Raw genomic sequence first — 13373 nt, 5'->3', positions numbered from 1 at the left:
TTTTGAGAGAGATGCTATACCATGGGAAGGGGAGCCAGGAAAGAGAGATGCTGCCACAAAAGAAAGGGAAGTGAGGAGGAGGAGCTGGACAGGGGGAGGAGCAGGAACACAGTGGACAGAGAGAGAAGAAATATCAAATGGGCAGGAGACACTGGAAAGAGCAGAAGGATGGGTAAAAGGAAATAAAGTAGAAGATGAATGGGACTGGGCAGAGGAAGAAGGGGAACAGATCAGAATATTATGGTATTAGGGAGAGAAGAGGAACAGTGCAGAAAATGGATGGGACTGGAAGGGAGAAGGAAAACAAAGTAGAAGATAGATGAGACTAGGGGAGAAAGAAGAAGAACAGAGAAGATTATTGAATGGGGAGAGTGTTAGGAATTAGAACAGGGAATTATGTGCATGAAAGAGATGGAGTGGGAATTTCAAGTTGATAGTGAGGCAATTGGTGGGTAAGAGTGGGGGTATGTTAATGGGTTGGAAGGATAAGTGAGGGTGTGAAAGAAGGGGTAAGAGAATGGGGATGAATTGGGGGGAAAGGTTGAGACAAAGTGAGAATGACTTGGAAGAATGGGGAGAGGATAAAAGGTATTGAAAAAAAGGATGGGAGTACTATGGGAAGATTTGAGAGGAAGGGGATAGGTCTTCCAAGAGATTGAGAGGGTAGAAATAGGGTTAGAAAGATGGGATATAGAAGAATGGCCTGGATGGAAGGAAGGAAGTCAGGGATGGGGCTAATGAGGCGATGACAGACAGTGGAGAATAGATGAGTACAAAACATGGAAATGGGGAATTGAGGATGGGAAAAGGAAACTTGGGAAGAAAACAGGGGCTGGAGAGTGGATGAGAAGGAGATATAAAAAGCTGATAGGTAGATGGGAGGTGAAATGAGACATGAAGGTGAGAGGGGGAAAATGAGTAAAAATCATATAGAAGTGGATATAGAGGCAGAGAAAAGAAAAAAAGACAGTGCCAAATGAATATAGAGAAGGAAGGGAAAGAAGCACAATAGAAAAGAAATGGAAAGGCAGACCTGGAAAAGAATTTAGAAGACTGACAAGAAATGGAACAAATTGGGACCAACTTAATTGGAAAAGTGCCCAGACAACGGCTGAAACAAATGGTTTATATTTCATTTTCATGATTGGAATGTGTCCATTTTGATAAATGTACATCTTATCAATTTTAGCAGAGTACAGGAGAAAAAGAGGAAGAGAGGTGCAGTGGTTAAAAAAAGCTACAGGTTGTGGGTTCAAACCCAAGCTTGTGACCATGTGCAAGTTATTCAATTACCCCATTGCCTCAGGTTATTGTGAGCCCGCTGGGACAGACAGGAAAAAATGTGTGCCTGAATAAATTGGTGTAAACTGTTCTGAGCTCCCCTGGAAGAACGGTTAGAAAATTGAATAAATAAAGTACATTTATTTATTTATATCCCATCCTTCCAGGAGAGCTCAGGACAGGTTACAAGTTTACATACATATTAAAGTGTATTTTTACAAGATGATGTCAAACATGGCATGGCAGGACATTGTCTGACAGAGATGGCAAAACATAGTTAACAAAGCATGGTAAGATATAGCCTGATGAGCATTATGACAAAACATAGCATGACAAACATATTACAAGCGTGGCAAACCACATGTAACATGGTAGAACCTAGTGTGGTAGACATGAGATAGCAAATATAGTATGAAAGATGGTGTGGTCAGATAGTATGGTGGGATCTTGCACAGTGAAGGCTATATATTATACCACAGGAGGTGACTTGGTAGGGTAGAGCAGTGTTTCTCAAATTCTTCAAGCTAAGAACCCCCAAAGTCTAACAAATATCAACTGATTACCCCGCCTAAGCTCCGCCCCAGACCTGCCCAGGCTGTGCCCCTTCCCCACCCACATAATAACAGTAATAATTGTAATGCAATTTCTTCTATCCATTTTTCATATATACACAATATAATCTTATTAAAACATAATAGTAACCACAAATTTTTTTTCAAAAACCCAAAGTACACTGTATGCAGAGAAAATGTTAATTATTTTATATTTGGGTTTGTTTGTTTTTTCAAAGAAGTCAAGGCAGATGACTTTAAAATATGCAATGTCATCTCAGTAACAACTATAGAAAAACAGAAACATAGTGCAAAATATAGACAGCCGATATAAATTCAAAACGGACACATTTCAATCACTAAATTGAAAATAAAATCATTTTTCATACCTTTGTTGGCTGGTGATTTCATGAGTCTCTGGTTACACTTCCTTCTGACTGCATCCAGTATTTCTTTCTGCCTCCTGCACGCTTCCTCTCCTCTGGACCTTATTCTCTCCATGAGTCCAATGTTTCTCCCTCTCTCATCCCCCGGATCATGTGCAGTTTTCACCACTGCCCACCAGCCCCATGCCCATTTCTTCTTCTATCACCCCTCTCCAGCACCATGCTACATCTCTCCCTCCATCACTATGTCCAACATTCCTCCCCCTTGCATACCCTTCAATCTGTCCCTCTATTCCCTCTCCACCACCATATCCAACATTTCTCTCTCTCATCCTTCTCTTCCCCATGCATCGCTACCTCTCTCCTCTCTCTCTCTATATGCCCAATTTTCCTTTCCCCATTTGCCACCATCTCTTTCCCTCTCACTCACACCCAACAGCCTTTCTATTCCCTCCCTCCTATGTCCCAAGTTAGTGCCCCCTTCCTCCCTCCCTTCTGTGTTCCATGTTCATACCACCTCTCTGATTTCCAGCTGTTGTCCCAGAATCGTGCACCTCCAATGCCCCAACGTGCTCCTTTATCCCCCTCCTTTCTCTCTTTGTCCCAGAAAGATCGTGTCCCCTTGCTTGTTCGAGCTGCACTCGCTCCATCTGCCTTCAGCGGCTTAGGGGGACATGCAGGCAGCGATTCACATGCATGTGGTTGACCCACAAGCCTTCCCTCCTACATCAGCTCTGGTGGCCATATGTCTGCGGCAGGAGGCATGCCCAATTATTCTGCTGCCACCCCCCAAGGCATCCTCCTGGCAGGAGGGATGCCCAGTCCCTCCTGCCAGAACCTCCAAAGTCTCCCTCCAATGTTTGCGGCAGGTGGTGTACCCAATTCCTTCTACTGCAACGGCGAACCCTCTTGACAGATGCAACAGAAGTGTCAGTTCCTCCTGTTGCCACCCCCCAAGATCACTGACAAGAGGGATGCCAATTCTTGCCACAGCCGCTTAACTGATCGTGGCAGGAAGATTCCCTTGCTGCAATTGGCTTAGTGGCCACATCTATTTGAAATGTAGACCAGCATTTTGCTGGCCTAAGTTTCAGCCGCCTAAGCTTGCCTAAGGCCACTTCCAGGCAAAACCACACTTAGCTTTGGACGAGCTTAGGCAGCCCTACGCGTCTCCCTAGGCTTGCGAAAAACACCTATAATGTAGGCTGCCTACATTGGGGTGTTTTTGGTTAACAGTAGGATGCCTATAATCGGGACACCATTTATAGAATTTCCCCTAAAGTTTCTATTGAATTTTGAAAGTATGATACTTTTCTAGTCAAGATTTTAGAAATGTTTTATTAATTTACTTAACCACATTTCATACAGAACAAACAATTAATAATTTCCTGGATGATTTCTTTTACCAGCATAAATTGTACATTACATACAAATTACCATCCTGCCTGATTTGGCTGTTTTAAAATTGCTTTTTTTCTTTACTTGAACATTTTATCCACATTGTGTCTCTTGGTATGGTAAATTGATGTGCACACAGAATGAGGCATCTACTGTGCTGCAGACAAGTTTAAGTGTTTTAGAAAGCTCTAAATGATTGCTTTTTTTTATCTTAGCAGCAGATTACTTGGAAACAAACTGAACCTTTTTTTTTTTTTTTTTTTTTAGCATGTATAACTGCTAATTAGAGAAAAAGCAGCCCATCATATTTAACATATCTGGCCAGCTCTCTAGGTCAGGGTTTTCTAAATAGCTATCATTTGGGGCTTGCAATGTTTTCTCCTCAGGGTTGGCATGATGAATTACATAATACTACACTACACTATACAATATTAATAACTTATAGACCCCAATTGCCCGCTACATCACATGAAAATTAGATGTTTTTAGAAATTTACAATTAAAAAAAAAATCAACATTTAAAAAATATTTGAAATAAAAAAAATTATCAAACATCTGCAAAAAGACATATTTCTCATCTCCAATTTAACTTCGCAACTTTTAGAAAGCATGCACATAAAAATTTGCTTGAGTTTCACTCTCCGATAAGGGGACATGAAACATTAGAGAATTTTGTTGTCTTAAAGCTCCATCTAGTGCAAGCCCAAATATTGTCCTAAATGTCATAGTACAGATGAATATGAGCACATATGGGGAGATACTGGAATTTAATCAATAATACAGAGTAGCCCTTTCAAATTTATGAGCCCTACAAACTAATCTTGTTGCTATATTCTTTAATATTTGCAGTCCTTTCAATATCTTATACCAGTACAGCAAAAACATTACAATAAATGGGAGCCAACATTTCAAAATGATTGGGGGTGCTAAACCCAATGAAAATTACTTTTCCCAAGACAATCAAGGCTCTGTTCAATATTGAGGGTGCTCAAGCATCTGCAGCGCTGGTTCCTATATTTTAGGATAACATTGCAGCCTGATAAAGAATTCTAATGCACATAAAAGAAGCAATTGCTAATACATTTCAATTACCTCAACTTATGAAATATATTTTTAGTCAACAAATTAACATGAGACTCCATTAAGTGATAATCTAATAATATCTAAGAGAAGCTTCTAAAGGAAAAAGGGTGTCATAGATCTTAACATAAACTTTTGCAAGTCAGTCCTAACCAAGGTATCTTGGTTTGATCAGTGTTCAGTTTTAGATACAGAACAACCTAACTGGCCACACAATCAAAACACTTTTGTATCCTATTAGGCTCATCTTCAAGGGTGATCAAGTTGGATGAGTAATGTATATGTATTTAAAAAAAAAACAACAAAACCTAAATGCATCAAATATAGAGGAAGCTTAGATACCAAAATACTGAACAATATTGGAAAAAGCGGGGAACCCTTGGGGACACCAAGTGACATATCAAGGGTCCGGCTACTCTCATCTTATAGGTTCTAGAATGTTAAAAAAAAAAACCCTTCAAACCAGTAGACCCTACCTAATATTCCAATGCTATCTAACAACTGTAACAGGACCATATTATCCACAAAACAACTCCAAAAGTCAAACTGAAGTAAAATGGCTAAAACTAGCTAAAACTTCTCTGATTTTATCTGCTAATTAGGCCAACAAAGTTTCTGTACTGTATCCCTTATGGAAGCCTGACAGAGTAATGAAGTATATCGAGCAGTTCCAAATAATCTGTCAATTGTGTAGCAATCAGATCATCTGCAATGTTTTATAAACAAGGGATATTAGCCACTGTCCTAAAATTTGCAAGTATTGTTATTATACAATGATAGCTTTTTAAACAAAAAGTGTTGCTACCAATATGTTATCTAGTACTGTTAGGAAATTGGCTACATGCAAATAAGTCAGTAAAGAATGAAAAAAAACTCACCCCTCCAAAAAACAAACAAACAAACCCAAATCTAGTTGGGGGCATAGTTAATAGACAAACATTCAAACTTCTGGGAGAGTTCTCCCATATGAATTGTGCAATGTCTGAGTTTAGATGGCATTAGAATCTATATACAGGACAATCATTTGTCTTCTGAATAAGAATCCTTTGAAAGTAAATGCTGGGGTTTTTTCCTGTGGTCGACACTTCCCCTTTCTAATCCTCAATGGCAGAGTCACACAAGGGAAGGAGAGAGATTAAATAGTCAGTACAAACCGCATACGTTTATTTTGAATTGTATGCCATAGTAAGCTCAGATATCCCACCTCTACTACAGAGGTCTTACTTGATTGGATAAAACTATGTAGAGAGATATTTGTTGGAGCTATAAGGCATATATCCTTCTCTTCAGTCCCAGGTAAAACTTCCTGTTAAACAATTTAAAGATTTATTTAATAAGGCTCAGTGCTAGTTTTGATTTATATACAGCACCATTTTACAAAAGTCATGGATGTTGGTATACGATATTATGCCTCATATAGATGCTTTAGGCAAACTGTCTAGAGCCTGTTACTTATTTTGCAAACACAGAAGCCTAATCTAAAATTGATATATTTCTACCCCGAGATCAAGGCATCCTAAAGGCATTGAAAAACATATATAGCACATCAATGGCAGTATCAAACTATGGTAATAGTAGGGTAGGAGTAAAGGGACACTATTCTGACTGGAAAGGGGTCACAAGTGGCGTCCCACAAGGGTCAGTGCTGGGACCGCTGCTATTCAATATATTTATTAATGACTTGGAAACAGGGACAAAGTGTGAAGTTATAAAATTTGCGGATGACACAAAACTCTCCGGTAAGGTTAGATCTGTAGAGGAATGTAAAAAACTCCAAAGGGATCTGGACAAACTGAGTGAGTGGGCAGATAAATGGCAGATGAGTTTTAATGTGGAGAAATGTAAAGTTATGCACATAGGGAAAGGGAACCTGATGTACAACTACATGATGGGGGGGATGACATTGGGAAAAGGCAACCTAGAAAAGGACTTGGGGGTTTTGGTGGATAAAACAATGAAACCGGCAGCACAATGCGCAGCGGCCTCAAAAAAGGCGAACAGAATGTTGGGCATTATCAAAAAAGGTATCACTACCAGAACCAAGGAAGTTATCCTCCCGCTGTACAGGGCAATGGTGCGACCGCATCTGGAGTACTGCGTCCAGTACTGGTCGCCGTACCTAAAGAAAGATATGGCGATACTCGAGAGGGTCCAGAGAAGAGCGACAAAAATGATAAAGGGCATGGAAAACCTCTCGTATGCTGAGAGGCTGGAGAAGTTGGGGCTCTTTTCCCTAGAAAAGAGGAGACTTAGAGGGGATATGATAGAAACTTATAAGATCATGAAGGGTATAGTGAAGGTAGAGAGAGACAGATATTTCAGACTGGCGGGGGCAACAAGAACTAGAGGACACTCAAAAAAATTGAAGGGAGATAGTTTTAGAACAAATGCTAGGAAGTTCTTCTTTACCCAGAGGGTGGTGGACACCTGGAATGCGCTTCCAGAGGGGGTGGTTGAGCAGAGTACGGTTTTGGGTTTCAAAAAGGGATTGGACGAATTCCTGAGGGGTAAGGGAATCCAGGGGTACAATTAGAGGGTTACTATACAAGACAAAATGCTCTTGAGTAATAGATCACTACAGGTCATTGACCTGGGGGGCCGCCGCGGGAGCGGACTGCTGGGCATGATGGACCTATGGTCTGACTCGGCAGAGGCCATGCTTATGTGCTTATATATAATATAAAATATCCCCCCAAAAAGTGTACCCAACAGTACTGAGACAATGGATGGTTAAGTGATGTGCCCAGGAACACAAGGAGCAGAACTGGGATTTCAATTGGGCATCCTTGGATAGCAGGCTGTGTTTTAACCACTAACCTATTTCTCCACTCTATTCCATTTAGCATTGGTCTGAGGTGCAAAACATTTTGCCATGCTCTAGGGTGCAGGATGTATGGCACCTGGGAGCAGTATAAAATTTAGTGCACCTTGCAGTTGAATGGAGGAGAAGCTTGACACTCCCCAGTATCACCCCTGACAGCTCTTATACATTTTAGTAACTTAAACACATTGGCATTTTAGTAGCTTAAACATATTGGCATGTCCTTTTGTAAAATACTGGTTTGTACGTATGTGGTTAAAACATGTTTAAAGCATAAACAGTGCTTGTAAAATGACCGCCATAATGTTGGTCTCTAATATTCTAAGGAAGAAGTCAGTTTGGAAAACTGAAATAATGCAGAGGTGGTATAGAGCTGTATAGTTTGATCTTTATTAACTGTACAGAGTTTGATAACCATCTAAAACAAAGGCTGGGATATAGGTGGGAATCTGAGTAAAGTGTCTCAATGACAAAAAGCAAAATGTTTATAAAATTTTGTGAAACTAATTTTATTACAATGCTATACAGTTACTTTTTGAAAATGTACAAAAGAAATACCAAGTCTGCTTTTTCAGTATTACATACTATTTACAAAAATAATACTGCATTACAGCAGGAAAAAGTCTGTAAAAAAAAGCAAAAAGCTGCAAGCCCACTGTAGCCAATCGGTAATGTCTGACACATCACTGGCATATCATCTAGTACAACCGTACAAGCAAACCAGTGCATGTGTTACTGCATGGTCCGGTCTGCATGAAAACAGCAAGCAGACTAAAAATGCCGTAGCTTTGTTTACTTACTCCTTTTTTATTTGCATACAAATTCAGTTACTGTAATTTGGAAACAATTTATTAGTCACTTTCACAAACAGTGCAGACTGTTGTAGGAATGTTTTAGTGACTCACTATTGCAGCCATCCCACTAATTTGTTCATAATAGGTCATTTAATCACTCAACTGCCAAAACGTGATTCTCCTTGGGGATAAAACTTGCTGTACAAATGAAAGCCATTAGAGCTTCTCAGGTTCCTGTGGTTCCATGTCTCTCTCAATCTCATTTGGTCTTCTTTCCTTTCCCCTTGCCTTTTTTGGTTTCTCCACTTTTTTCTGTCTTTGAAGACTTTGCTTTTCTGGCCTGAAGAGAAAGATTCCATAGTTTAGAGGTTAGACCATTACATAACATTGATAATCTAATTTTATTAAAATTGGTTTGATTCTGAACTATCAGAATTGAAAAAAATTAACAAGACGATTGGAAAGAAAATGGTATAAATCAGGAAAAATTGAGGATACGGAGGTATGGAGGGCAAAAGTTAAGAACTATAAAAGAAACATTAAAGAAAAAAGATGTGTTTATTCTTCTTCAAAAATAGGAACCAATATATTAGATACCAAAGAACTATTTAGATAAATCACTTTTTGAGATAAATCACTTGAGACAGGCCCCACAAAATCACCCTCCCACTTCAACTGAACTAGCTCAACACTTTCATTCAGAATGACATAACCTGAGACGTACTGTCTCAGGAAAGCACCATTTTGATTTTGAGATTACCGCTGAAAAATAGCTAGAAAACGATGACCACAAATGCTCGCAGTCTAAGCAACAAAGTTCATGATCTGCAAGCCCTGATGTTAGATGATATTGTCGCTATCACAGAGACATGGTTCAGTGAATCACATGGATGGGATGCAAACATACCGGGATATAATCTTTTTAGGAAGGACAGAGATGGTCAAAAAGGTGAAGGAGTAGCTCTCTATGTAAAGATCAATATCCAAGCGACTGAAATGCAAGGGACCTGGGGAGAGGAAGAAGCGATATGGATCACTCTGAAAAGAGAAGATGGAACTTCTATCTACATGGGTGTAGTCTATAGACCTCCGACTCAATCGCAGAAAATTGATAAGGATCTGATTGTGGATATCCAAAAGTTAGGAAGGAAAGAGGAGGTGCTGCTGTTGGGAGATTTCAACCTGCTGGATGCGGACTGGAATGTTCCGTCTGCGGAATCGGAAAGAAGTAGGAAGATTGTAGATGCCTTTCAAGAGGCTCTGCTCAGACAAATGGTGACGGAACCCTCGAAGGAAAAAGCGATACTAGATCTGGTCCTCACAAATGGAGAGAGTATCTCTAATGTTCGAGTGGGTGCTCACCTGGGAAGTAGCAATCATCAAACGGTTTGGTTTGATATAATGACTAAAGTGGAGAGTGACCGCACGATACTTAAAGTCCTAGATTTCAAATGTACGGACTTTAATGCAATGGGAGAGTACCTGAAGAAAGGGCTGTTAGGAAGGGAGGACATAAGAGAAGTGGAAAGACAGTGGTCTACGCTGAAAAGAGCGATAAAAATGGCTACGGACCTTTATGTGAAGAAAATAAATAAAAACAGATAAAGGAAGCCGATATGGTTCTCCAAACTAGTGGCAGAGAAAATAAAGGCGAAAGAGTTGGCGTTCGTGAAATATAAAAAAAACGAAGAAGAGGAGTGCAGAAAGGACTACAGGGTGAAACTGAAAGAAGCCAAGAGAGAGATACGTCTGGCGAAAGCATAGGCGGAAGAACAAATGGCTAAAAATGTAAAAAGGGAGACAAAAAAATTTTTTCCCCAGATATATTAGTGAAAGGAGGAAGATGAAAAATGGAATTGCTAAACTAAAAGATGCTGGAACCAATATGTGGAGAGTGATGAGGAAAAAGCAAATGTGCTAAACAAATACTTCTGTTCTGTGTTCACAGAAGAAAATCCTGGAGAAGGACTGAGATTGTCTGGCAAAGTTACATGAGAAAATGGAGTAGATTCTGCGCCGTTCATGGAGGAGAGTGTTTATGAGCAACTTGAAAAACTGAAGGTGGACAAAGCGATGAGATCAGACAAGATCCATCCCAGGATACTAAGGGAGCTCAGAGAGGTTCTGGTGAGTCCTATTAAAGACTTGTTCAACAAATATCTGGAGACGGGAGTGATTCCTGGGGATTGGAGGAGAGCGGATGTGGTCCCTATTCATAGAAGTGGTCATAGGGATGAAGCAGGAAACTACAGGTTGGTGAGCCTCACTTCGGTTGTTGGAAAAATAATGGAAGTGTTGCTGAAAGAAAGGATAGTGTACTTCCTTGAATCTAATGGGTTACAGGATCCAAGACAACATGGCTTTACAAAAGGTAAATCGTGCCAAACGAACCTGATTGAATTTTTTGATTGGGTGACGAGAGAGATGGATCGAAGACATATGCTAGATGTAATTTACTTAGGTTTCAGCAAAGCCTTTGATACGGTTTCTCAAAGGAGGCTGTTGAACAAACTTGAAGGGCTGAAGTTAGGACCCAAAGTGGTGAACTGGGTTAGAAACTGGATGTCGGACAGACGCCAGAGGGTGGTGGTTAATGGAAGTCGCTCGGAGGAAGGAAAGGTGAGTAGTGGAGTCCCTCAGGATTCGGTGCTGGGGCCGATCCTGTTCAATAGAAGTTTCGTCAGCCGAAAGCCTGAAGTCATAATGCCGTTGTACAGGGCCATGGTGAGACCTCATCTGGAGTATTGTGTGCAATTCTGGAGGCCACATTACAGTAAAGATGTGCGCAGAATTGAATCGGTTCAACGGACGGCCACCAGAATGATCTCGGGGCTCAAGGGTCTCTCGTACGAAGAGAGACTAAACAAATTGCAGCTCTACACTCTCGAGGAACGTAGGGAGAGGGGAGACATGATCGAAACATTTAAGTACCTCACGGGACGTGTCGAAGTGGAAGATGATATTTTCTTTCTCAAGGGACCCTCGGCCACAAGAGGGCACCAGCTCAAACTCAGGGGCGGAAAATTTCATGGCGACACCAGAAAGTATTTCTTCACAGAGAGAGTGGTTGATCATTGGAACAAGCTTCCAGTGCAGGTGATCGAGGCAGACAGCGTGCCAGACTTTAAGAATAAATGGGATACCCATGTGGGATCCCTACGAGGGTCAAGATAAGGAAATTGGGTCATTAGGGCATAGACAGGGGGTGGGTAAGCAGAGTGGGCAGACTTGATGGGCTGTAGCCCTTTTCTGCCGTCATCTTCTATGTTTCTATAATATGTTTGTGAGTGACATTGCTGAAGGGTTAGAAGAAAAGTGTGCCTTTTTGCAGATGATACCAAGATTTGTAACAGAGTAGACACTGAAGAGGGAGTGGAAAATATGAAAAAGAATTTGCAAAAGTTAGGGGAATGGTCAATGCCTGGCAACTAAAATTCAATGCAAAGAAATGCAGAGTAATGCTTTTGGGGATTAATAATCGGAAGGAGCCATATATGCTGGGAGGTGAGAAGCAGATATGCACGGACAAGGAAAGGGTCCTTGGGGTGATACTGTCCGAAGATCTAAAGACAAAAAAACAGTCTGACAAGGCGGTGACTGCTGCCAGAAGAATGCTGGGCTGTATAAAGAGAGGCGTAGCCAGTAGAAGGAAGAAGGTGTTGATGCCCCTGTACAGGTCATTGGTAAGGCCCCACTTGGAGTATTGAGTTCAGTTTTGGAGACCGTATCTGGCGAAGGACGTAAGAAGACTTGAAGCGGTCCAGAGGAGGGCGACGAAAATGATAGGAGGCTTGCCCCAGAAGATGTATGAGGAGAGACTGGAAGCCCTGAATATGTATACCCTAGAGGAAAGGAGGGACAGGGCAGATATGATTCAGACGTTCAAATACTTGAAGGGTATTAACGTAGAACAAAATCTTTTCCAGAGAAAGGAAAATGGTAAAATCAGAGGACATAATTTGAGGTTGAGGGGTGGTAGATTCAAGAGCAATGTTAGGAAATTCTACTTTACGGAGAGGGTGGTGGATGCCTGGAATGCGCTCCCGTGAGAGGTGGTGGAGAGGAAAACAGTGACTGAGTTCAAAGAAGCATGGGATGAACACAGAGGATCTGGAATCAGAAAATAATATTAAATATTGAACTAAGGCCAGTACTGGGCAGACTTGCACGGTCCGTGTCTATATATGGCCATTTGGGGGAGGATGGGCTGGGAGGACTTCAATGGCTGGGAGGGTTTAGATGGGCTGGAGTAGGTTTTAACGGAGATTTCGGCAGTTGGAACCCAAGCACAGTACCAGGTAGAGCTTTGGATTCTTGCCCAGAAATAGCTAAGAAGAAAAAAATTTAAATTGAATCAGGTTGGGCAGGCTGGATGGACCATTTGGGTCTTTATCTGCTGTCATCTACTATGTTACTATGTAGATGTTTTCTCCTGAAATCTTTTCTCATGCCAATTTAAATTGATATGAATTTACTACTCCAAAATGGAACGATTTCAATAAATTATACAATAAATACGCAAAATCTCATTGTATCTTAGACATTTGCCCTTCAGCAATATTTAGAACTGCACCAATACACTTCAAGATAGACGTGCTAACCTGGATTAGTTCATTATTACAACATGGTAATTTTCCTATAAACTTAGGTCAAATAATAATCACTTCGTTAATTAAGGGCCCAAAATATCCAATATCTACTTTTAGTAATTATAGACCCATTGCAGGAATCCTTTCTTGATTAAACTTATGGAAGGATTAGTATCAAACTCAACAACTGTCTTGATCCATTTTCTATTTTACACCCTTCCCTATCAGGTTTTTATTCACTTCATAGTACTGAAACAGAGTTGGCATCTCTTTTTTGATTATCTTCACCAACAATTCAGTGTAGGCATGAGTGTCTTGATTATGCAGTTTGATCTCAGAAGTTCATTTGATTTAGTAGATCATCAAATCCTGCTGAGATGTTTAGACATAATTGGAATATCTGGCCATGTCCTTAATTGGTTTAGGTGTTTCCTGGAAAGTTGTACTTACCAGGTTCATTCTGACTATTTTAT

The 13373-nt window shown here is 40.6% G+C and overlaps 1 protein-coding gene across 6 annotated transcripts in view; it reads right to left on the bottom strand.

The window, feature by feature from the left end:
• Nucleotides 1–7885: 7885 nt before the first annotated feature.
• RFC1 (replication factor C subunit 1) overlaps nt 7886–13373 on the bottom strand; it is a 363193-nt gene continuing 357705 nt past the window's right edge. For all 6 annotated transcript variants that reach the window (XM_033947362.1, XM_033947360.1, XM_033947358.1 and 3 more), the window contains one exon: nt 7886–8651. In XM_033947362.1, coding sequence (XP_033803253.1) covers nt 8571–8651 — 81 coding nt within the window. In that variant the 3' untranslated portion in view covers nt 7886–8570. The remainder of the gene's footprint in view (nt 8652–13373) is intronic.

Source organism: Geotrypetes seraphini, chromosome 1, assembly GCF_902459505.1.
Source record: "Geotrypetes seraphini chromosome 1, aGeoSer1.1, whole genome shotgun sequence".
Classification (NCBI taxonomy): domain Eukaryota; kingdom Metazoa; phylum Chordata; class Amphibia; order Gymnophiona; family Dermophiidae; genus Geotrypetes; species Geotrypetes seraphini.
The sequence above is the reverse complement of the archived record's forward strand: the minus strand, read 5'-3'. Positions and strand labels throughout refer to the sequence as shown.